This window comes from Polypterus senegalus, chromosome 13, assembly GCF_016835505.1.
Source record: "Polypterus senegalus isolate Bchr_013 chromosome 13, ASM1683550v1, whole genome shotgun sequence".
Taxonomy (NCBI): Eukaryota; Metazoa; Chordata; class Cladistia; order Polypteriformes; family Polypteridae; genus Polypterus; species Polypterus senegalus.
The window spans coordinates 159,313,256-159,339,645 of record NC_053166.1 but is presented as its reverse complement, the minus strand read 5'-3'; the positions used below and the strand labels follow the sequence as shown (position 1 = coordinate 159,339,645).

The window sequence follows — 26,390 nt, the reverse complement described above, 5'->3', positions numbered from 1 at the left end:
TGGTCTTCAACTAATCTGTTCCATTCATGCAGTCTGTCTTTGTTAAGGTATTTAAAGTTCAAAAGGGCCTTTGCTTGCACTACTTAAAAATCATGCTTCATCACGTTAAATAAAATGCTTTTTCTACTGTAAACTGCCTTGTTTAGTTGCAGGCTAATATATAAATATATATATATATTGTGTGTGTGTGTGTGTGTGTGTTAAAAAGAAATGTAAGCTAGTAAATGTTCAATTATGTAGGCAACAATCAATATTCATTACATCAATAAATTACCATGGTCTGTGTATTGCAGAAGCTTTGCACCCTTATACATAACCTGCTTATGAAATATTATTCCCTCATATATATATATTTCTACTTATTATTATGTTTCATTGCTTTTCTTTTTGGGGTTCTGTTTCTACCTGCAAGAGGGAGAGCTCCTAGTTCTACACTGATTGCTTGCATGTTACAGTGTGTACTGTACCAAACATTATCACAACCTGGCACTTGAAAATCCCACAACCTCTAAACCACAGATACTCTAATACCTGCTAAGCCTGGAAATTTTGGAATGTGACCCTCCATAACCGTCCACTATCCAAATCTGCGTATGATTCAACAGAACCTGAAGAATATAACAGACATAGCACAAAAGGACACCTCAGCTAAACAAGAGAGAGCAATCCCAAATACAGCAGCTGCATTCAGTCTACTGAATTCCAGATGAGGTTTTCCTGGCAGAGCCTATCAATGATTTTAGGCTGAATGATTATTTAATGCAAGCCAAGTATAAAATTACTATTTGAGTTTTGATTGTTGTTTTTTTTTTATTGTTATTGTGCTGCTGATGTTGCTTTGTGGACCTGCTCCATTCTTTATGGTGACGCTCCCAGTTAGGTACAATGTACCTGTACACAGCACTAATCACTGGGATAAACTGATTGCTACTCATACCAGTTTTATTATAAAAATTTTGAAGTTTTGGTAGATATTTCTTTCTCAATAATTAGGTGATATTTAACATGCATTTTGCTGACCTCTTGTGTAAAGGGAATCTCTGTTTTTCCAGTTCAGCCTTGATGACTGTCCTTAGATATTTCATGTTTAAAGTAAAAGAGGAACTGATCAGTCAGAAATTGCAGGTGTTCATTTAGACTGCAAAAAGTTTAGCTAAATAAAAAACGTGATTTGAAACTTCAACAAAATGAATCTTCTGTACCCAGAAGATCTTAGCTTACCAATTTTTCTTCATGTTACCAAACTAGAAAGGAAAACAGCTTTGTCAGCATTTTAGTTTTTAAAAGAAACATTGTGAATGTTATTTTTTTTTTTTAAAGTTCTACATCATTTAAGCTGAAGGCAATTAAATGATCCATCATATAGTAGCTAAAATAACCAAAATTTATTATATTCAGTTTGATGTGAAACCAGTAGAATTTTTGAGCCCTGAAATGACATCGCAAGTGGAAAATTCCATGCTAGGGGCCTCCTTTATAAAACTTTGATTGTATTTGAGTGTGAGAATATGCTTACACCAAAAAATGGATCTGAGTAACATATGTACAGATCTGAAATGCATTTATTCTTTAAGAGCAGGATGGTTCCCGTGTGAAGCTGTGAGCACTACAAAGCAACAACATAGGATTGACGATCCTGGGCCAGATACCGCGAAGCATCAAACTCCATAAATAAACAATGCACAATCGAAAAATTGGGTCAGAGTGACACAGAACATCTGCTTTCAAAAGTGCAATAAACTTTGACTTGTAGAATGTTACTGCTTAGAGTTGACAAAAGCTCCTTCATTCTCACTAGGTGCCCTTATTGCAGTCAGTTCAGTAATTTGCAATTATGTTAGGAAAACTGGACACTGCTGCAAATTGATTATTTTTTTAAATTTTTTATTTTTTGGCGTAAACATGTTTCATGTTTGTACATCCATGGCTTATAAAAACTGAATGTAGCGACTCATTGGTTGGTTAATGACTTATAGCACAGCGGTCATGATGGAGGGATGGTTGGCTGAGGTGTTCCTAACCTGAGAAGTGATAAAAGGTAGCTGATAAAAACCAAAAAAGGTCTTCAGTACAAATAATACATCATTGGCCCTGTTAAAAGGGCACTGAAATATAGTCTATGCATCATATATGAGATTTAATATGTTTGTTACGTCAATACACATTATTATAACTGCTCAGTGATATGAATTATTATACATGTGAGTCCTCATTTAGCTGGTTCAGCTTCACTTCCCTACTTGGTCAAGAGTGTCTCTAACATATCATTATGTATATGCAAATATTCCAAAACCTGAAAATTTCTGAAGTACTTCTGGTCCTAGGCATTTTGGAATAGCAATATTCAACGTATGCTTAATATTAATAATTGTTAGTGGTGTAGTGGTATAAACGTTATGTGCTTGACTCTTGCCAGTGAGGTGGCTGTTCGCTGACTGGTAGGTTTCCAAATAGCTGAATGCTAAGAGACCAGTGAGTCATCTCAAAAAATCCCATCATCAGGTGTTTTGCATGTGGGGGGTATTTTGAAAACATTGGTTCCACAGAAAAAAAATCCTGATTTTTTTTTTTTTTTCTTTTTTTAACCTTAAAAAAGAGAATTGCAGCATTGCAAATATTAATCATCATAGGCTTGCATTACCTTGAAATACATGTCTAGACAGGATACTAATGTTAGTGTTACTAAATCTGCATGATGAGCTGCTGCAAAGTGGATTTGTCCCATGAAAAATGTCTAAAATAGATATATACTAAGATACAGATATACAGTATATTAGGTATATACTAAGGGACATTTAGGTAGGCTTGCATCTTTCAGACTATTGGCACATACCTTTGCTGCATTGAAGGTGACCTGCCACACTAAGACACTAGATTTTTCTCCACTTTTTCTGAGAGGGATAATTAAGTGTTGTTTCATATTAAATCAATATTAAACAGTCTGAACTCTCAACAGTTAAGTACAGAGTGTCATTAAAATAAGTTATTAAATACTTAGATGCTAATTTTAACAGTGAGGTTAAATTCTCTAAACTTTACATTTGCGTGGGAAATATGCTGAGATGGGAGTTGGATGGTTAAGTTTTGCACTTTATGAAGTAAAACCAAAGTTAATTTATACAAATTTCTAGTGTTACTGTTAAGGATGTTATCCCCTCACCAATTCTATACTGGAAAAAAAGAATATTTCTCCCTTTTTTTCAAACTACTGTACAGTAGAAAAGCACTACAAATTCCTTTTAATGAAATCTGGAAGTTCCTAGATGATCAGCTTCTCAGTTAAAACATCTTTTGCCAAAATAAATCCCAGCATGTTCAAATTATACAATCTGTTTTCAGACCCTTTATACGTATAATGGTCATCTATCTGGAAATAGATGGACATGATCCCAGCAGATGATAGGGAAAAAATGGAACTAAGCTCAAAAGACCCCAATAGCTGGAAGAAAATAGTTGGTGATGGGAAAAGTGTATATAAAAAAATAAAAAACACAAACCTATTGATTGTCTGCACTGGTGTTGAAGTACACATGCAATGATTACTTCCCTCTCTCTGCCCTAGTAAATGATGAGCTGAACAAACTCTCTAATATAGTTAGGGCTGTAGAGGAGATTTCAGCACGGCCCATTTAGGTGCCATTACTACAAGTGCATATAATTTAGGCGGAGTGGTGGCTCTGAGGCTAGGGATCTGCAATGGCAATCGGAAGGTTGCTGGTTCGACTCCCGTAAGTACCACAGGTACTTTGCTCTGTTGGGCCCTTGAGCAGGGCCATTAACCTGCAATTGCTGAGCGCTTTGAGTAGTGAGAAAAGCGCTATATAAATGCAAAGAATTATTATTATTCCCTTATTTTCTTCGCAAATGGAAAGAGTCATTTTAATATTACTAATATTTAGAACCAAGTATTGGAAGAAAACAAAGTCCTCTGTTGTGATATTTCTTTACTACTTTTGAAATAAAGTGCTAGACATCTTGTAATATAGCTGACTATATATCCTAATATAATAGTTTAAACAAAGGGTTACTACCAAGATGACCAAATATTTCACACTACTGGGGAAGGCAGCTTTTCTTTTAAATATGATAACTGCTGTAGTTTATGACCCATAACCATTTTAGTGTTATGAATTTATAGATGGAACCAGTGTCCTGGTTACCCGCAGTTTTACATGTGCAATCTTTTATTTTTAAACAAAATTGTAGGGTACCATGATGAACCTGCATGCAGCATGAGAATAGTCCCAAAGGTGCAAACACAATTAATTTTGTTTTTAAGTAAGTTACTACTTGCTCAATTTCGTTTTGTCCTGGTTGCCTTTACTAAAGTAAAATTTTTGGTAGTTTCAGTTTGGTTATTTATTCTGTTTAAACATGTCTAAAATGAGTCCGGTTTTAATGATGTGGCACTTTATTACCGTAGATTTTCATTTTTTAGGCTTAGAATTCAGTTTGGTTTTATTGTGTCCGGCATAGACACAACTAAGTTGAATTCAAAACCATTTAAGAGGCGGGAGTGTTGTGGGACAATTGTTGATTACTCATTTATCAAGCAAATGGGCCCACACTTATTTATATTGCACCTTTCCCATGCTCCAAGCACTTGCAGTTTCTTATCACTGAAATGATTCAGTAGGGTCCTGCAGGTTCATTGAGAGCAAAATTGTAATTGTAATAAAAAACAGAACCCAAACCCTTTGTTTTTCTTTTTCAAGTTTGTCGCTTGATCAGGTGATTATAGAAAAAGAGGGTTCTTGTGTAGGTCCTTGTATTCACCTGCTTATAAGACCTAGAAGCTGAATGAATAATGATACACATTTGACATATTGATTCAAGGAATTAAATAGACAGTTTATTAGGGATATTCATGTATAAAAGTGATGAGGATTGTCTAGGTTGACAACTAATCCATCAAATGACTGACTTGCGCTGAAAGTCCCTTCTAAGCATTTGGTAGTATGATATCTGTCACACTAAGCTCTCTGTGTTTTTTGATTTTTAGATGATATGATCCACTCATTCCTTTCTGTAGTTGTCTGTTCACATGTGACCAGTGTGATGACTTGTTGCTGGAAGAGGTGTTGGTGAGGCCAGCAGTGGGTACTTACCCTGTGGTCTGTGTGTGGATCCCCATGGCCCCCCAGTGCAGAGACGGGAACACTGTGCTGTAAATATGGTGCTGAGATGTAAAACCGAGGTCCTGACTCTCTGTGGTCATTACATTCATTAGGCATCCTTCAAAAACAGTAGGCTTTATCTTGATGTCCTGGCTAAACTGCCCATCATGGCCTTCTCCATTCTGCCCCCTAATCATCCCCTGTCTCTAATTGACGATCTCTCTCACACCTTCACCACCTAATAGCTCATGTGTGGTGAATGTACTGGCACAATGATGGCTGTCATCACATCATCCAGGTGGGTACTGCATATTGGTAGTGATTGCTGTGGTTCCCCCTCTGTCTGTGAAAGCACTTTGAGAAGTGAGAAACATGCTAAATAAATGGAATGAACTAATTCATTAATTACATAGAGTGAAATTCAGCTCAATGCTTGTTCAACACAAGTAAATCCAATGCCAATATTTAGGGCAAATGAGTAGTTTGCATCCCCTTTCTGTCTGTGTCTTGTTTTTCTTGAGGTACTGTGTCTCTTTGGAGTATCCTTGGGTAACGCTGGTTTGACTTTGTGTCGAATGAGCAGTATCTCACGGAGTCCTGAAGGAGGCACATTACCTGAATTGTGAGGGGGCATCGTTTATGGCACTATGGCCATGTGGTGCGATTCCCTGTGGGTGATCTGGCTTATTGTTGGGGACCCGATTGGCTGGACTAGACGAAGCGGATGCCCACGTAACACCTGGCTGTTGCAGATAGGTGGTCATTTCCAGAGGGTGGTACTGCATCGCCTGTCTGCCTGGGAGGTTGCCAACGAAGATCCTGAGCTGTTCCGTCATGTGTTGAGTGTGGCAACGTGCTCCCCAACCTGACCTGACTGTGGTTTACCTCGCTCATTCCACAGACAAACAGGTTACTTTAATTTCTGACTTTTATTTCCCAGTAAGTGAGAATGTGTGCAGTAATTAATTGGCTTACCATCCAGCCCTCCCCCACCAGTATCTTGAATTAAATCTCATGGTTCCACTGATAAATGAGTTATCAGAACAGAGGCAAGGTTTTAAGTAAATATAACACAGTTCCTTAAACAGTCCTTATATACCACAATTTACACTTGAGATTTGTGGAGGTTTCGGAAAAATACCGATAGTGTCTGCATCTGACGTGTTCCTGGAATTAAGTGTATATTACAGTCAATAGATAATTTAAAGGTGACTGTCATAAATCTAAAAATAATAATGAATCTAAGTACATAAACAGAATGGAAACTCCATGCTTCATGAAGCTTAGAGTACTTCTTAATATTCCAGTCATACGCTGAGATGAATGACCGTGCCGTGTCTTGTGTTAGGACTTAGAAGCAAATTCGCACAAATCAAACATTTTAGAGCTGTCTTTGAATAACCTTAATGAAAATAGCTATTATGCATTTGCACAGCTTTTTAGAAAGGGACACCGCATATTTAGAAGCATTTCTTGTATTTGGTAGCAGTTAAAATGTATTCCATGTTTTGTTTAACTTGTTGCGAAAACAGCATCATCAAACATCATCAATGACACACAAGTGTTTATAAATAATAAACAAGTCCAGAGTCCCAAAGCTTACATTTGTAGAAATAACGTTATCTGACATTGTATACATGTTTTATATCAGTATTATATGTATTATAAGACCCACACTTTAAAACATACATGTAAACAGTCATAATATATGGATCAGTACCTTTTTTAAAGTGCTTTACAAATGGGCATATGCCCTTTAAGTAAAATGAATTATTACATTGTAATATGTGTCCTGTTACTACTAAATTGCTTAAAGTATTATTGTAGGATTCTTATATTGCTGTGTTTGCTGCTTTAATGTTAATGATTTGCATGCAGTTGAAACTGAAAATAACTAAATTTAGACAAAAGGAAGTACAAAAGTGCAATATTGTTAAAATAAGCAAATGTTCCCTTTCCTGTGTGTCTGTACCAGCCTCACATTTGTCTTCAGATTCATTTCAGGACTGAGTGTTCTTTTTTTGATCTGCTGGTTGCCTTCAGTTTTCTTTTTTTGTATATAATTAGTTATCACCTTTTTGTATATACAGTGTGTGTGTGTGTGTATATATATATATATATAATATTATATATATATATATATATATATATATATATATATATATATATATATATATATATATATATATATATATATATATATATATATATATATATATATATATATATATTAGATCCACAAAGGGAGAAAATGAATCACGTATTATAAAGTATTTTTTATTCCTGAGCTTTCAACCCCTACCAGGGGTCTTCATCAGAGGATAATGCTTAGACTTACAAGAATCAAAGGCAATATATAGCAATAACTTGTTTGGGGGGTGTGGGTGTAAAGTCTTGTTTATTATGAATAAGTTCTTCTTTAAGTTTGCATATGCTGGATTTATGTTCAAGTGTCTGTTGATGGCATTCTCATTTGATAACCAGGATTCAGCCAGCTCTCTGGCACTTTTTGTATTGGCTTTAAATTTTACTTGTACATTGTCCTAATTAAATGTTTGTCTTGTTGATTTAGTATGCGTATAGATCAATGATAGTGAGTCCTTTCTTCTGACGGTGTGGCGGTGTTCCTGTATACAGGACATACATTTAATTGGGACAATGTACAAGTAAAATTTAAAGCCAATACAAAAAGTGCCAGAGAGCTGGCTGAATCCTGGTTATCAAATGAGAATGCCATCAACAGACACTTGGACATAAATCCAGCATATGCAAACTTAAGAAGAACTTATTCATAATAAACAAGACTTTACACCCAATAAAAAACGCAAGTTATTGCAATATATTGCCTTTTTCTTAAACTTCAGGTGGTTTATGCTTCTTTATAGGAGCAGGCATTGCAAGTATTGGTTCCCTTTAGCTTTAATAATTTTTTTGTTTCTGTTGTTTTTCCTTTTGTTTTTATATTATAACTTTATTGAAATTAACACATTGTTATGGATGAATGTCATAGTCATGCTGTCCAATCTTGCTGATTGTCAATATCTGCCAAAGCATTTTTTCAGTGAGTATATTTCCTGTGAATTCAGTATGTGACCGGCTTAGACAAACATTTTTTTCCGGCACCCCATGATGCTTTGTGTGACTAGTATGACATTGTAGAACTTCCACGCATTAAGTCATGACTTGATGAATACTCCAGCTGGATTTAGACACAACTTGCATTAAGAATATAATTGTGCTGTTTTAATTTGAGGATTACATTAGCTAATCATAATGAGAATATTATGAGTACTGCCACTGGATATATAACACTGATCTCTGTGTGCTGGCTGGGCAGTGCTGTGCCTAATATCATGCATAATTACATTTACCTATTTGGCTGACTCTTTTATCCAAGGCGACTTCCAAAATTTTTGATACACAATTGGTCACATTTCTTTTGGTTTTCCAACTGGAGCACAGGCAGGTCAAGTGACTTGCTCGGGGTCACACAGTGTTAGCAGTGGGATTTCATCCCACAACCTCAGGATTTGAAGTCCAAAGCCTTAACCACTACAGCACACTGCCTGGACATGTTTAGCCATGTACTGCAACTAGTCAAAGAAACCCTCACCCTCCCCTCTTTATTAAACATGGGAGACCCTATATAATGAAATATTTATTACTATTTAAAAGGTGTTTCTTCTCAATGAGAGAAAAATGTGCTGAACATCTCCACAGAAACATGGGAAACAAAAAATCATGTTCTAAATGTGCTCAGAGCTGTGACTTCAAACAATGAAATAAGGCAGTCCCATGCTGCCACTCTGTGGCATGACCAATGTGTACCACAAGACGTAAATATTTTATTCACTTATTGCTGGTTTGTAGCCATTTGTTGTATTTTATTTGTGGCTCTCATTCTGTCTGCATTGTTTGAAGCTAGGTGGTACAGTGGTTAGCACTTCTGTCTCACAGCACAAATAACATATTTGTTCACAATAATTTGCAAGCATAACTAACAGAAGCTTCCCTAGCCCAAGGGGACACTTGAGTGACCACTGCAGCTTTATATTCCACTCAAAACTAGTTCAGTTCCTTCTTCCCCATTGACTTTAGTTTATCATGCAGAATTTTGGAAAGTTCCTAAACATTTCCGTGGTTTCACCAAATTCACAGCAATGCAGACTCTGTTGGGGTTTGCTCATCACTACTGTCCACTCTTGCACGTTCAACATGTTCATGGATTCCTCCCAAGACTATTGTATTACTCCTGTCATTTGAATGTCCAGTTGACAACCACTGCTGAAATTAGTGGAAATACAGTAAGTTACATGTCACAAATTTTTGAGTGAGAGCACAGCTGTATGTTGTGTGGTGACTATGAATGCAGTGCTATAGAGAGTGAGAATTACATGACTTCGATTAATAGAAAAAGTGCAGTAGTGTGCGTAAAACTTTCAATTTAATAGTCTGAGTTCTGCATGAATCATGGGTCTTTATTATTTCTTTCAAAGTTTTGCATATTGGAATTATATGTTAAATTCAGATGAAACTTTCCAATAATGCCATTTTTGTGTGGATACAGTGGGTAAGTCGAAGTTAATGCTCTTATTTTATTTTATTTTTGATCAGTATGTTCATGTGGTATTTTTTTTTTTTATCAGTATGTGCATATTATAAAGCTACATGTCATTTATGCTGGAGGGCATTGAGTTTAGCCAGATTCACTCCTTCCAACAGGTGTTCCAGTTTCACACTGGTTTAAATGAGTTCATTCCTGGAGTCAGGTAGAGCCACCCTGATTTCAGATCATCATAAACATAAATCATGTTTAATATTTAGAAATCTAGTAGTATTTTCTTTGTTATGCATTGCATCTTTTTGTCACGTGTGAAAGACCAGTAGCCAATGAAGGACATGTGGACGAATTTAAATGAACATGAAGAAGGCGCATTTTTCTTGATGAGAAATTTGAGATCCCAGGTCCGTTACTTGGGACTCTCAAAACAATAAATGTAACCCTGTTAATGCACAGGATTCTTTGTGGCCATAATCATTGCGTCTGTGTCCTTTAATAGAATAGCTAGAGACGGACTAGAAGACAAATGTGTCATTCTGTGTGTTATGGGGTCTCTAACATTTTCAGCATTGATGTGATTTTAAAAAAAATATTCCAGTCTGAGCTTTTATGTGACTTGTTTGCCGCTCTCTAGTGAAACAAGTAAATAGCATTTATTTAGACTAAGACTTTCTGTGGTATTTCTATGGTGCCAGTAAGATGCATTAATTTTTAATGACTGGTAATTTTCCAGTAGGTGCCTTATCAGATCATTTTGTTGTCAGTGTTAATTTTAATTGTTAATTTAAAACAAATGAGACTACCAGTCTCATAAAAAAAAAAAAAAAGTGTATGGGTGGTTAATTACATAGGATTGCTTCATATTTGAAGTGATGATTTGAATTGCTAATGTGCTTTTTAGTTTAAGTACATTTCAGTTAGTTAACTTACAGTCTTGCTTTAAAATTGTTAAATCCCACTTTTAATCAGTATAGAATTTCCAGATTTGTTGCAATTTATTGATGCATAGCCCTGAATATGCCAGGCTTGTAAATACCATGTGGGTTAAGAGCCTTTTGACGCTGCCTTCATACATATTTTGCTGACTGATTTGGCTATTATTACCTGTCAGGGAGCTCATTAACTACCAGGAAATTGAATTTAGCTTGAATGTAAGGCCCTGTCTTTGCCTCTGTCTTAGTCTCTGATTGATTATTTGGCATTTCGGTGGTGGGCAGTGCAACAGACATTGAAATAATTCATTTATATGTAGGGAATAGGGAGGTTGCAAAATGTTCAGTTTACTCTTTTCCGTCACAGGCTAAACAACACTTGACCTTTATTTCAGAATTTGAAATATGCATTTTAGTTGAATGTTAAACAGTCTCTTTTTATAGTACAATAATAAACCTTTTTCTACAGTTGTCTAATCCATATATCCATCCATTTACTGAATCTGCTTAATTGTATTTTGAGGTCAAAAGGAACTAAAGCCACTCCAGGAAGATCAGGTTGGCGTGTCGAAACAAACCCAGCTTATGTACATAACAGTCCCTCTTAACCAGTCAATTTAGACTAAAATCGTCCTTATGTGCACATGTTATTGGGGTATCAGTAGAAGTTTGGGATATTAGGAGAGATGTTAGGCAAACATGTAAAGTCCAAAATTAACAATAAAAAGACAATTTATTTTTTTGCTTATGGGTAATTTGAGGATGTATCATTTTTATAAGTAAAGCATTCTTCAAGGTAGATGGTGACGGTGTGGGGGTACTGCTATGTATGCTTCTCTACTTCCCATCATCCCATCTTGATAGACTAAATCCCTATGGACTACTTTTAATCTATAGTGCGAATGTTCTAACAGCAGAAGCACAATTGGTCTTTTTTTCTTTTCCTTTACTGAATTGTAAGCAGCTTTCCAAACAATAAAGGTAGGTAAAGGAAAATAGGTTTAAAATGAACTACTTATTTGCAGTTGTTAGGTTTGTGCAAGCACTTAATTTTTCCCAAAACTTTTCCAATCTTCCAAAAATCAGTATTTGAAAAATGTGTGGATCATCCATCCATCCATTGATAAATAGATATAAAATTGTTTCCCCATCTCCTGAAGCTGATTCTTCCAGGACGTGGTTGAAGATAACTGGGCCTATCTTAGTGTGAAGCATTGGTCAGAAACTAATCCTAAATGGATGTCAGTCTAATGTGGAACAGTGATGTGCCAATAGTCATTTGAAATTGCATATTTTGAATCATTACCACATTTGCAGCATGTCCTATTGTATCTTTAGCAGTTTGAACACCATGAGGATTGTTGACAACATGTTCCTTCCACTTGATTAACCTCAGCATGAAATCAATATATTGACTCTCCATTTGTCAGTAGAAATGATGGAGACAAAAAAGATAAAGAAATAGAAAAAACATTTACAGTATGTTAATAATGCATTGCTTTTCTGTAGAATTATTTTTTTTTAATTGAAACAGAAAGTGTGTGATCCAGTTATCAATATATCGATGCTGCTCCATCATGATACCCTTCTCAAAACTAATTTTCTTATTATTCTTATCTATTTTAGAATAATTCTACATTCTTTATTTTATCTCTTATAACATGATATTGAACGTTAAATTGGAAAATAGTCTACATTTTATTAGCTGTGTTGTTTCATAACTAAAAGGATGAAAGGGAGAGAGCTAGGAAGGTGTTTGGTGTGACATCTGAGCAGAGGAAGGAAGACAAAGAGACTTGGTGATGGAATGAGGAAGTACAGGAAAGCTTAAAGAGGAAGAAGTTAGTGAAAAAGAAGTGGAATAACCAGAGAAATGATGAAAGCAGAGAGTTGTACAAAGAGATGTGGCATAAGGTGAAGAAAGGTGGCTAAGGATAAGGTCTGTATGAGAAGCTGGAAAGAAGGGAAGGGGAAAAGCACCTGAATGCAGATGGAAATTTACTGACCGGTGGTAAGAGTGTGTTGAAAAGGTAGAAGGAGTGCTTTGATGAAATTATGATTATAGAAAATGAAAGAGAGTGAAGGTTGGAAGATGTGGAGATAGTAACTCATGAAGTACCAGGGATCAGCAAGGCTGATGAAGAGGACGATATATCAGTGGAGGCATGAAGATATTTAGGTTAGTTGGCAGTAGAATTTCTAACTATATTGTTTAAGAAAATCTTGAAAAGTACCCATTTTCAAAAGTAAGGGAGGTGTGCAGAGCTGCAGTAACTACAGGGGTATAAAATTGATCTACCATACCATGAAGATACAGGTACGAGTGATGGATATTAGGGTGAGAGGAGAGATGGCTATCTTTGAGCAGCAATATGGTTTCATACCAGGAAAGAGTACCACAGATGTGATGTTTGCTTTAAGGATATTGATGGAAAAGTTCAGAGAATGTCAGAAGGAATTGCATTGCGTGTTTGTGGACTTTGAGAAAGCATATGACAGGTTGCAAAGAGAGAAGTCATGGTACTGTATGAGGAAGTCGGGAGTAGCAGAAAGTATGTGAGAGTGGTACAGGACAATGTATGAGGACAATGTGACTGCAGGTAAGGTGTGTGGTAGGAATGACATCCTGGTTCAAGGTGAGAGTGGGATTACATCAAGGATTGGTTCTGAGCCCTTTCCTGCTTACAATGGTGATGGAAAGGTTGACAGATGAGGTCAGACAGGAGTCTTTGAGGACTATGATGTTCGCGGATGACATTGTGATCTGTAGTGAGAGTAGACAGCAGGTGGAGATACGCACTGGAGAGAAGGGGAATGAGAATCAGTATTTAGTATGAAAGATTACATGTGTGTGAATGAGGGGGAAGGCGGTGGAATGGTGTGAATGCAAGGAGAAGAGGTGGTGAAGGTAGGTGAATTTAAATAGTTGAGTTCAACAGTCCAAAACAATGGAGAATGTGGCAGAGAGTTAAAGAAAAGGGTCCAGGCAAAGATGACGACTGGGTGGTGAAGAGTGACTGTAAGAGTGAAAAGGGAAAGGTCTATAAAACGGCAGTGAGAGCAGCTATGTTGTATGGTTTAGAGACGGTAGCACTAAAAAAAAGACAGCAGGCAGAGCTAAAGTGGCAGAGTTGAAGATGCTATGATTTTTGTTCAGAGTAATGAGGGTGGACAGAATTAGGAATGAGGATATTAGAAGAGCAACACAGGTATGAGAGTTTGGTGACAAAATGAGAAGTGCTGCCGGATGTTAATCAGGAAGCACCTGGAGCACTTCTGGGTGCATTATAAAGGAGGCCGCCTCACTCCACTTGGGGAGCCAGAGTCCGGTGGAAGAGGACGGAGCTTGGGAGAGAGGAGTGGAGGTGGCACAAGAAAGAGATAAGGACTGAGTTTTCTGGTGATTTATGCATTGGTTGGTGCGCTGTGTGTGTACAGAGCGAAGAAAATAAAAAGTGTATGTGTTTTGGACATCTGGCTGTGGCTCGGTGTCTGTCTGTGTCTGGGCATCTTTCATAATAGGGACAAATGAATGGCTATCAATCATCCCCTCTAAGAATATAATTAATTCATTAAATATTTGTCCTGCACATTACACTTAATATTTCTATTCTGTTTTTGTACTTTATGCTGCCTCTGTTACGAATTATCTGTCTGCTACTTATTATTTATGTTTATCTTTATATGTTGGTTTTGTCATTTGGTGTGGACAGCAAAGAAAGAATGTCATTGTACAGGGAAACGTGTTTCCTTACTGTGCACATGACAATAACCTTTGAACTGAACTAAAAATAAATTTTTTACACAGTGCAGTGAGTGGCCACTGTTATCTACACTGTTCGTTTGAGTTGACGCTGCGTTAAATTGTTGTGTAAAGTGAGGCCCAAACCCTTTTTAGATCTTCATGAAAAGTGCCTTTAAATTCTTACCATGTATGGCTCTGTAGGGACGGGACAAAAAGGCTGAAATCCCACTGCTGTGTATTATGATACCCTCCCGATTGCAAAAGAAGTCAAGAGGCCTACTTGTTCAGTTGAAGAACAGATAATTACCTTTAACAAAGCCTGATAAGCATTTGCTTCTAACTCTAAGAACTCGGGTTTGATGCGAGTCATTCTATGTGAGGATGTTAAATGGAGAGGGGCAACACCCTGAGTGATTCTTCTATGTTGACAGATCTAATGTGCAAATTTAAACAGTTTGAGTTTGTGAGGTTGTAATGCTAGTGCTGGTCTCCAAAGTGACGCTCAGTTAAAATTGTGTTGCTTCTTTTCAAAATAGTAAATTATTTTTCGTTTTATCATTTTTCTATTTTTATTAGCTTTTTTTTTATTTTTTGGAAACTGATTTCTTTGTTAATGTTTAGAATATATGTACATATATTGATGTTACTCTGTTGAACAGGACAATTTGGCTATCGGGGTCCTTTTTGTTATTAATCTTTAAGCTTCAAAACAGGCTGCTTGACATTGCCTTGCTACAAGGCAAAATAAATTGAAGTGGATGTGCAACCACTATACATTCTTATTACATATTCTTTTGTTGTGTTGTTTCTATTAGCGATGGATAGGTCTTGCTAGCAGTTGTAGATCAAATTCCATTCATCTGTCGGATGCATGCAAATTTTTTTTCTCATAGTTCAAGAAAAAAAATCTGTCTGTCTCGTTTAAAATGAATCTTATTCTTTGTTCTTTTCTAGAGTCATCTTTCTGGCTATATGTCAAGGAGCTGCTAAACAAACATGAGCTGCAGCGTTTTTATTCCCTGAAAAACATCAACACAGAGGTGGGAAGGGGCCGAGCATGGCTCCGATGTGCACTTAATGAACATTCTCTGGAACGATACCTGCACACTCTGCTTGCTGACCGCATTCGACTCAGGTAGCATACTTACTTAAGCACTTTAAAGCGTGTTGTCCCTATTGTTATGATGACTTACAGGCAAAATATCATTTGTTGCTTCATTTTCTTTTTATTACATTATTCATTAAAGCTTTTATAATTTGTTAGGTACATTTATGATTTACATATTACATTCACAGTTTGGTACATTACAAAACTGTAGTAATTTTCATGCATGGCTAGTTTTCAGGTATTTTCTAAACTGATGGTAGTTACTGTCTTAACCTCCATGTTAATACGTTGCAAGATAAAACACAGATTATTTGTTGGGGAACCTTGAAAGCAAACCCCATATATTTTTGGCAAAGCAAAAGAAGAGTTTTGCAAAAGCTACACATAAGAGCTTTTCAGACACAAGTCATCACTTTGACTGGCTCAAGATGGCCATGGAACACCTTATGAGGATTTTAGTCTTAAGGAACCTGTGACCCGGAAGTGACATCAATGTTGTTGCTGGTCGTCTGATCTGCAAGTGATTGGGGAGGAGAAGCATTTGGCAACGGCTCCAACCCTTGTCTCAGGGGGTAATTACCATTATATAAGCCCTCAAGTTGTCTCCCAAGTGCATGTGTGTATAGTTTATTAGGTAGTTTAATTTCTGTATTTGGTGAACTGGGAGATTTGGCAATCAGGGTTATGTTTATTTGTTATAATTTATTCATTTAATCAGTCAGTATATTACAAGAGTAGCTGTAATAGTGAAAACGATCCCATTTGAGTGCAGAGCTGTTCAATTATTTATTTATTTTTTTTTACGGTTGTAACACAGCCATGTTAAAAAAAAAATTGCTAAATATCAGTTAATTCATAATATTGGATGCCAACTACAATTTATCTTGTAAAGAGGCTCTACCTCCAAAGTAGAGCATATTTGTGGGCACTACATGTAATTAGAGGATAATGGTTGCATGAAATAAGAAAGAAATATCAGCGAGTTTTTTCTCATTCACCTTATTTTTTGTAACATTTCTCACAGAAATACTTTAAATGAGTAGAACCACAACCATTTGAGTATCTGTCAATGATTAGTGTCTTGCCATCACAAACTTCAAATGGAACCACTGACATTTGATTGCAATGATCTAACTTGATAGACCCAGCTGAGTTCTCATGCTGCTGGCATGCATAAAGAATTCATTGGTTTGTGTGCCAATTATATAAGGTAACCTAATTTTTTTTTTTTGTGTGAGAATAAATTTTTGTTATGGGTTTTACTCAATAATAAAATACATTTAATTAGTTCAATTAAATAACACCCTGATTTTTAAATTGGAGTCAGGAACAAATTTACCTCATTTCACTGTAGCTCTCTACATGTTAAACAACTTGCTTAGCACAGTGAGCTAGAGATGGAGATTAAACCATTGGCCTTGGGTCTAACAGTCCAGTGCTTCAGCCACTAGACTGCTTCAAAAACACACACAAATACATCTCCACAAGGAGGACAAAATGATGAATCCCAATAATTATAGATTTCTATCTTGCATAAAGGTATAATCAGAAATTTGGCAAGTACAGTCCCATAGAAAATAGAAGATTATTGTGTGGAAAATAACATACAAACTAACAGCCAGCATGGGTTCATGAGAGCACAATCTAGCCAGACTAATCAGTTTGTTTTTGTAAGCAGGCATCTGTAGTAGTAAACGCAAATTTGCAATATACTTGGCCATTAAAAAGGCCTTTGATACAATTCTACACTGCAGATTAAAATATGAAACTTGAAGCTATTGACATCAGAATTAACTTTGCAAAATTGGCTGGAGCTAAAGATTACAGATAAGGAGAGATGAGTTAAAGCCATTAACAAAGTTCCTCAGGGGGTCTGTACTATTACTGTTTTTAATTTATAATAATGCCATTGGTTCTTAGTTAGTATTTGTGAAATTTGCAGACAGCACAAGAGATAGCAAATACTGGGGAGGCAGCGAAAATACATTTGGAAAGAGATGGGCAATCTCCGAACTAGGTGAACACCTGGAACATGTAGCTTAATTTAAGGAAGTTTAAAGTGCTACATGCAGACAAACAAAGCATTAAATACAGGATGTGCAACACTGAACAACAAGAAGAAACCTCAGAAAAGGATTTAGAGGATTACGCTAACAGATTATTATTATCTAGGCAAAGCAAAGAAACAATTAAAAATGCCAGTGAAATTTTAGATTTTATTGAAAAAAACCTGTTGAATATAATTCAGAGGATTTGATGTAGAAGATGCTATGTTCAGATTCTAAGAAACCGCTATTAATACTGCTTCTTGAGTCCAGTGTGCAGTTCTAAGACACCAGCCTTCAACACAAAAGTATGCCGAGAAGAGTGCATTTAAGCACATTCCTGGACTCAAAAGAGTGTGCCCCCTGTTGCCTGCTACAGGGATGGTGGTTCTTCTTTCGGCTTCGTCCTTTACGGGTTGCCACAGTGTATCATCTTTTTCCATATCTTCTTCTCTTCTGCATCTTGCTCTGTTATACCCATCACCTTCATGTCCTCTCTCACCATATCCATAAAACTTCTCTTAGGCCTTCCTCTTTTCCTCTTGCCTGGCAGCTCTATCCTTAGATAGATAGATAGATGGATAGATACTTTATTAATCACATTCATTAGCATCCTTTTCCCAATATACCCATCATCTCTCCTTTGCACATGTCCAAACCAACGCAATCTCTCCTCCCTGACTTTGTCTCCAAACTGTCTAACCTGAGCTGACCCTCTAATGTACTCGTTTCTAATCCTACAATCCTCTTCACACCCAATGCAATTCTTAACATCTTTTAACTCTATCACCTCCAGCTCTGTCTCCTGTTTTTTGGTCAGTGCCACCGTCTTCAACCTATATAACATAGTTGGTCTCACTACCGTCCTGTAGACCTTCCCTTTCACTCTTGCTGATACCCATCTGTCACAAATTACTCCTGACAATCATGTCCACCTATTCCACCCGGCCTGCACTCTGTTCTTCACCTCTCTCTCTCGCAATACCCCTTACTGTGTACTGATGATCCCAAGCAGGCCCGCCGCCAGGGGGGGACAAACGGGACTCTGGTCCGGGGCCCCCTTCCGTTCACGCTTGATTTTTTTTTTTATGCTGATGTTGTGCATGTAGATATATATTCAGACAATTATTCAAGTTACATGTAATAGGAAAGTTAAATCATTTAACTTACAGCAATACAAGTGAGTATTTTAATAGCCGCACGTTCCACGCAAGTAGATCTCGTGCTCGCGTCGTGTGAAGTAAGCTTCTCAAAGGGGGCCGGCAGCGGCACGCTTCTCAAAGACAAAGGAGAGCAGACGCCAACGTCCTTGAGCTTGACGTTGAGTAGCATGTTTGTTGTACAGGGTACGTGGATAATGGATTGACTTCGCCACTGTAATTGAACACTGCCGTTTCACACACACAGGCGCTGTTCTGTCTCAGACAACAGCGATATTGTTGTGCACTATCGTGGATGTTGACGTGTATGGTGTAGCAGAAGTCCGTCTCTGTGGCTAGATAATTCGTTTGCTTGGGTGTTTATTGTTGCTTTTAAAGCAGTGACGAGTGTGCGTTGGTTTTGTGTGTATCACTAAAGATTCTGGATCACCCGGATTTTTTGAAAACTTTGAAGTTTGATACAGGAAGTTACCACACTGATTGTACACCATGTAGATAATCCTAACCGTTAGTATATATTAAAATGTTCAGATGTTACTCCTATTCATTGCATTGGTATAATTGTACCGTTACATGTTAGATAATACATAGGCCTATCTCATTAATGTATTGTTTCAATTCCGCTACGAGCTTCCGTTAGCACTGGCTTTCGTTCTTGCAGTCACTTTGATGTGTGAGAAGGCTTAACTCATCAAGTATGGTATTCATAAATGCAGCATTGTCGCTGTCAGATAAACTACATTTCGATCATTTTGTATATGTATTTGAAGGTTTTGGCATGTGGGGACCCGGAGGAAGGCAGAGGGGCCCACATGTACCCAGTTGTTTGGGGCCCAAATATTTCTGGCGGCGGGCCTGTCCCAAGTATTTAAACTCTTCCACCTTCACCAACTCTACTCCCTGCATCCTTGCCATTCCACTGACCTCCATATCTTCACCTCTCCAGGATCTCCTCAACTTGCTCCCTACTCTCTATACAGATCACAATGTCATGAGCAAGCATCATAGTCCACGGGGACTCCTGTCTAATCTCATTTGTCAACTTGCCCATCAACATTGCAAATAAGAAAGGGCTCAGAGCCGATCCCTGATGTAATCCCACCTGCACATTGATGCATCTGTCACTCCTACTGCAGACCTCACCACTGTTACACTTCCCTCGTACATATCCTGTAAAACTCTTAATACTTCTCTGCCACTCCTGATTTCCTCATACAATACCACAGCTCCTCTCGAGGCACCCTGTCGTATGCTTTCTCCAAGTCCACAAAGATGCAATGCAACTCCTTCTGGCCTTCTCTGTACTTCTCTATTAACTCCCTAAGAGTAAATATCGTATCTGTGGTTCTACTTCCTGGCATGATACCATACTGCTGCTTACTAATCATCATTTCCCTACTTAACTGAGCTTCCACTACTCTTTCCCCATAACTTCATGCTGTGACTCATCAGTTTTACCCCCTTGTAGTTACTACAGCTCTGCACATCCCCCTTATTCTTAAAAATCGATACCAGTACACTTCTTCTCCACTCCTCGGGCATCCTCTCACTTTCCAAGATTCCATTAAACAATCTGGTTTAAAAACTCCACTTCCATCTTCCTCCACTCATGTACGTTCCCCTATGTTTTTCACTCTTCTTAAAATATGTATTCACCACAGCCATGCCCATCCTTTTCGCAAAATCCATTATCTGACCACCTTCATTCCTCTCCTTGACACCATACCTACCCATCACCTCCTTGTCTCCTCTGTTCTCTTCACCAACATGTACATTGAAATCCGCTCCAATCACCACTCTGTCTCTTGGGTACACTTTCCATCACTCCAGAAGTCTTCTTTCTCATCCTTCGCACACCCAACTTGTGGAGCATATGTACTAACAGAATTCATCGTCACACCTTCAATTTCCAGCTTCATAATCATCACTCTGTCTGACACTGTTTTCACCTCCAAAACACTCTTGACATACTATTCCTTCAGAATAGCCTCTACTTCATTTCTCCTCCCATCCACACCATGATGGAACAATTTGAATCCATCTCCGATCCACCTTGCCTCACTCCCTTTTCATTTAGTCTCTTGCATGCACAATATATCAACCTTCGTTTTCTCCATGACATCAGCTAACTCTTTCCCCTTACCAGTCATACTGCCAACATTCCAATTTCCTATTCTCAGTTCCACTCTCTTTACCTTCCATCTCTTCTCCTGCCTCCGGACACGTCTCCCCCCTCTTGTTCTCCTCCTTCGGCCAACAGTAGCCCAATTTCCAAAAGCACCCTGTTGGCTAACAGTACTGGTGGCAACTGTTGATAACCCGGGCCTCGACTGAGCTGGTATCCTAGCTGGTATTCCGCATATTGATCAGGCAAAATTTTACACCAGATGCCCTTCCTGACGTAACCTTCCCTATTTATCTGGGCTTGGGACCGGTACAAAGAAACACACTGTTTTGTGCATCCCCTGTGGCTGGGTTTTGCAGGCTGCAGGGGTTAAATCTGTTTATTCTCAACCTAAGAAGGCTGCGTGGGAGCATAATAGAGGTCTCCCAAATTATTAAAGGCATCAATAAAATCGATCCATCAGAATTCTTTCCTCTAGTTGTGCAAATTAAGGGGAGCACGTTTTCAAATGAAGACTCTTTGGAAAGTGGAGAAATGAAGTTGAATCAGAAACCTTGACATTTTTTTAAAGGTATCTGAATGAGACATCTAGATATCTTGATGGTTTTGTCAACTAAAACACATTTGGTTAACTAACTTCCTTTCTTTTAATAGCCATAGTGAGATGTCTCAGATGCAGATTAACAGAAATGCAGCTCATAATGATTAGTGTTCTTTACCATTGTAAAACAGGCGAATTGCTCTTCGCATCAAGAATATTTGCACTTTGGACAAAACTGCAAGTCACTTATACCTGTAGGTTCATAATGAGTTACACTACCTGTCAAAAGTTTTAGAACACGTCAGTTTTTCTTCATATACAGTATAATTAGTTGAAATGCAATGAATGACCTAAAATGGTGATAAGGTAAGCATTAAACTGCCGGAGGTTTAAAGAACGGATCTGGCAGACCCAGAGTCACAACCCATTAGCTTGCGTGGGTCACCAGGTCTGATCTGTGGCACTATTAATTTAGAGTTTAACTTGTAGAAGATCTGCAGAATATCTACCAGGTATACCTCAGAATCACCATTATTGACCAGGCTTGTTTCTGCATACAGGAATTTGTCACTGGTTCTCTGAGGCTCTCCCATGCATGCATACGTACAGTGCAAAATATACATACATACTGTACCACTCAACATGTATTGCATGTGGTAGGCTCAAGTTAAAGAAATTATACATATATTAGACTAAGTCATTATCCCAGAGGTAAAATTTGTTTCCGGTAGGAAAGTACAAAATGTACGTATTGTTACACAGATACAAGAAAATATGCAGAACAACTGAAAACTAGTGTTATCCTAAGTACATACACTCAAGATCAGTACAATAAAGAATAATTACCTTTAACAGTACACAAAACAACAATCTGTAATTTTGCAGCATCTCTAAAATATATATTACAATATATACAATTATATATTATACAAATATTACACTAATAAGACAGATACTGCTACCTTACCTTACTGCAACATTACTTAGATAGATTGGGTCCCATTTTCTGTTTACAGCTACAGAGTCTTATGGCAGATAGGAAGAAACTGTTCTTATATCTGTTTTCTACTAGTGGGGAGTGCTTAGAGCATAAACAGTCCAGGGTGGGAGGGGTCTGAAGTGATTTTCCTTGCTCAAATTCTGATGGGTGGGTAGTTTAGTGCCAATGATTCTTTCTGCAGTCCTGATTTTTTTTTTTTCTCGGTCTGTTCTTGTACTTGTTAATGGATGACTTGAGTAAGACTGTAGTAGATGTACAAAAAAGAGAGTCCATGGCAGCACTGTAGAACTGAATTAACAGCTCCTGTAGCAGACTGTACTTTCATAGTTATTGCAAGAAAGAACAATGTACTTATGTTTATTAATGGCAGGCTATATGTTATTTTAGATATGCATGACAGTCTGTGTGGCATCACTCTTAAATTTATATATTGTGAGCTAGGGGGCTGATCGCACCCTCAGAGAATACAGACGTTCCTAGGAAAACCCCTGAAAAACGTTGACAGACTACCTTCACATTGCTCCTTACCTTACTGGCGGCTCTGTCGCGTGATAATCCTCTCGTGCAGTACTCTGCTTACTTAAGAAAAGTCTGTACGGAACCTGTCAGATTTGGAATTTATTGTTTGCTTCTCTCACACTCACTCTCTCTCTCTCTCTCTCTCTCTATAACTCCAAGGAACTGTCATCTCTGACTTGTCATGGAGCACTTTTGAAAAAGAGACAGTGTTTGTTTGCAGTGTTTGAATAAAGTTTCTGTGCAAATCTGTGACCCAAGCGTGACAATATTTACACATAACCTGAAATTGGGAGGTATTCAGAATGTACTTAAAGCTGTTTGCTTCCTTCCTGTAGTTAGAATGAACACAGCAACTATTTTTATTTTCTGCATTGATAGCTGAAAAAATGTAATTTGTTGCATTTTCTTCTGTATTTGTGTATGTTGTCTGCATTATTTCATGTACTTTTCACTGAGTTTCACAAACTCATTTGTCACATTAGGAAACTAGGTGGTTCTGTATAAAGAAGAAGTATTAATTTAGGATTAATTTTTTTTGTTCTGTCCACCCTGGCCATCAGACCTTACTTATTCTATGTTAATTAATGTTGACTTATGTTTATTTTTTATTGTGTCTTCTATTTTTATATTCTTCATTTTGTAAAGCACTTTGAGCTACATTTTTTTGTATGAAAATGTGCTATATAAATAAATGTTGTTGTTGTTTGACCTTCTGAGTTGGTAACATTCTGCAAGTTTCATTGCTATATGCATATACTTGTACATTTACAGTTTCAAGCCTAACGATGAGTTATACTATGATATTTTCCCTTGGTTGGGATTTTCAAATTCCATAATTCATTCTCCTTAAATCAGCCTGACCTGGAAAAAGAGACAGTAAATTGCACTGAAAGTTGTCAAGTTTTGTTTTTGCTGTTTTTTTAGATACTCGTATGAAATTAATGCTTGGGGTAATAGTGATGGTTCATAATGATTGTATGAAGCACATAGTTATTAATTTTTAATTGTTTTTATATTTAGTGTCTTCTATGAAGACTGGGCTTTCATAATGGATGAAGAACGGTCAAGCATGCTTCCTACCATGGCTGCTGGTGGGTTGTTCTTACATGGCTTATACAGATCTGGACTGTTTGTTTCAAGATGTTGCTTATTACAATTCGTTATAGTTGGCATGTGGGAGTGAGAAGTAATTTTTTTGTGAATAAGTAACCTAAGAATGCCATGTTTAAATATCTACTTTAAAGTGAGATTGATTTATCAGGGTACATGACAATATGATGTTGTAATTAATATCCCACTCAATTTGTGAGAAGTGAAGAATTTTGGTAAGTTAAACTGAAGCTGAAATCTGACTTCAAAAATATTTATAGATGAAAAGTGGACTGCACAATGGCACAGTGTTTAGTGCTATTGCTTCACAGCTTCAGAGTCACACTTTGAAATCTGCACCCAGCTACTGCATGTACAAAGGTTGCATATTCACACTGTGTTTGCATGAGAATTCCCTTTTGTAATCAGTTCTCTCTCCCCCCTAATCCCAGAGATTTAAGGGCTAGTTTAACTAGCAACTCGAATATGGCCTGGTAGGAGTGAGTGTGTGTGTGTATTTTTTTTATATGCCCTTTGTGGGAGTGATACCTTGTCCAGGGTTGGATCCTGTTTTAATGTTACCCAGATAAGGTTATTGGGTTCTTATTGTCAAATATACAGAGTTCAGTGAAATTTTCCCTTGCATGTGCTAAATCAACATATGCACCATGTTGCCGCTCTATTATGCCATGTGTAGCATATTTAACTACCTTATTTCTAAACTTCCATCTTCCTCTCCTGAAAAATCTCTGAATATATGTGTCACAGAATACGAGGAGATAATAGATGACTTTAATAGAGATGTTCCATACTGACAACATATTAATTTTGCACATTTTGCAGTAAATTTTGTAAGATAAATGAGTGATTTGAACCCATATGAGACGCATGAAAATAGTGCTTATAAAGTTTACTCATTTATAGATAGCTGAATAGATTTTTATCACTATTTCCCTAATGAATAAAAAGAATGGAATGTGGATTTTCCATCATTTAACCTGTGTGTTTAAATAAAAAAAAAAGTATAGATGAGCACACACACAATTACTACAAGTATACATGATTATACTCAAATGACAAGTGACATACTGGATTGGCCACCTTGTTTCTTGTCTGAAATTCTTCGCCAGTGCAAAGAGAACTTTGCAATAATTTGCATTCAGCTTTAGTGTTTCAGGAGTGCAATGACATTTATTCTTAGATATTGTTATCTAAGTCATCTCAGCAAAAAGTTATTGTTTATTTTCTTACTACTCACTCTCTTTGTGCCTACTACTTTATCACACTTTCAGTATGACTGGCAAACACTCTTGGAATTACGTTCATCAGCCAGTTTACAACAGTTTTTCATATTGCGGACACTGTACTGCCTGGAGTCTTTTGCTTACTTGCGCGACACCGAAGGAAAACAAAGAGGGGGAAATGTGCCGAAGTTCTGTGCCGAACCCGACAGAGAAACAACAAGCCTCCTCTGGCTAGCATCCTGCTCACTAATGTTCAGTCTCTGGACAACAGATTAGATGAGCTGCGCACACGGATAAAGCACCAAAAAGACATCGCGAACTGCTGCGTTTTGGCGTTCACAGAGACTTGGTTGGAGCCCAGCGTACGCGACTGTGCTGTCACACCAGACGGGATCACAGTTTATCGGGGAGACAGAACGAAGGACTCGGGCAAGTCGAGGGGAGGGGGTGTATGCTTTATGGTTAACTCTTCGTGGGCTAAGGATGTGTGTGTCTTAAAAAGCACTGCTCACGGTTCTCGAGCTGCTGACCATTAAAGTTAGACCCTTTTACCTCCCGAGGGAGTTCAGTTCAGTTCTCCTTTCAGTTGTTTACATCCCCCCACAAGCTGATAAAGCTTCGGCTATGGATGAACTGTATGATGTTATCAGTGGACTAGAGAACGCTAACTCAGAAGCAGCATTTATTATGTTGGGAGACTTTAACAGAGAAAACATGAAGACAGTTCTCCCTAAATACTATCGGCACATCTCTCCCCTCACAAGAGGTGATCAAACACTGGATCATTGTTACACCTTATTCAAGGACTCCTACAAACCCCTCCCTTGACCAGCTTTTGGAAAAGCAGACCATTATCCTATATTGCTGCTGTCCGCATATAAACAAAGACTTAAACAGGAAAAACTGGTTTACAGGGACATCTACAAATGGGACAGTGAGGCTGAGGGGGTCTTACAGGACTGCTTTGAAACAACTGATTGGCAGATGTTTGAGGATGCAGCTGATGGCAACATCAATGAATTCACAGACTCTGTCACAGGATATATCAGCAAGTGCATTGACGATGTTGTCACTAAAACCTCCATTTGCATATATCCTAACCAGAAACCCTGGGTAAATGGAGAGATTCGGGCTAAGCTCAAGGCATAGACCTCTGACTTTGGCTCAGGGGACTCTGATGTATACAAAGCAGCCAGATACGACC

At 37.6% G+C, this 26,390-nt stretch overlaps 1 protein-coding gene across 2 annotated transcripts in view; it reads left to right on the top strand.

Moving 5' to 3' along the window:
• The window catches only part of snx29 (sorting nexin 29), a 439,469-nt gene that overhangs the window by 44,082 nt on the left and 368,997 nt on the right, over positions 1-26,390 (top strand). For both annotated transcript variants that reach the window (XM_039774869.1, XM_039774870.1), the window contains exons 5-6: positions 15,310-15,490; positions 23,874-23,944. In XM_039774869.1, coding sequence (XP_039630803.1) covers positions 15,310-15,490; positions 23,874-23,944 — 252 coding nt within the window. The remainder of the gene's footprint in view (positions 1-15,309; positions 15,491-23,873; positions 23,945-26,390) is intronic.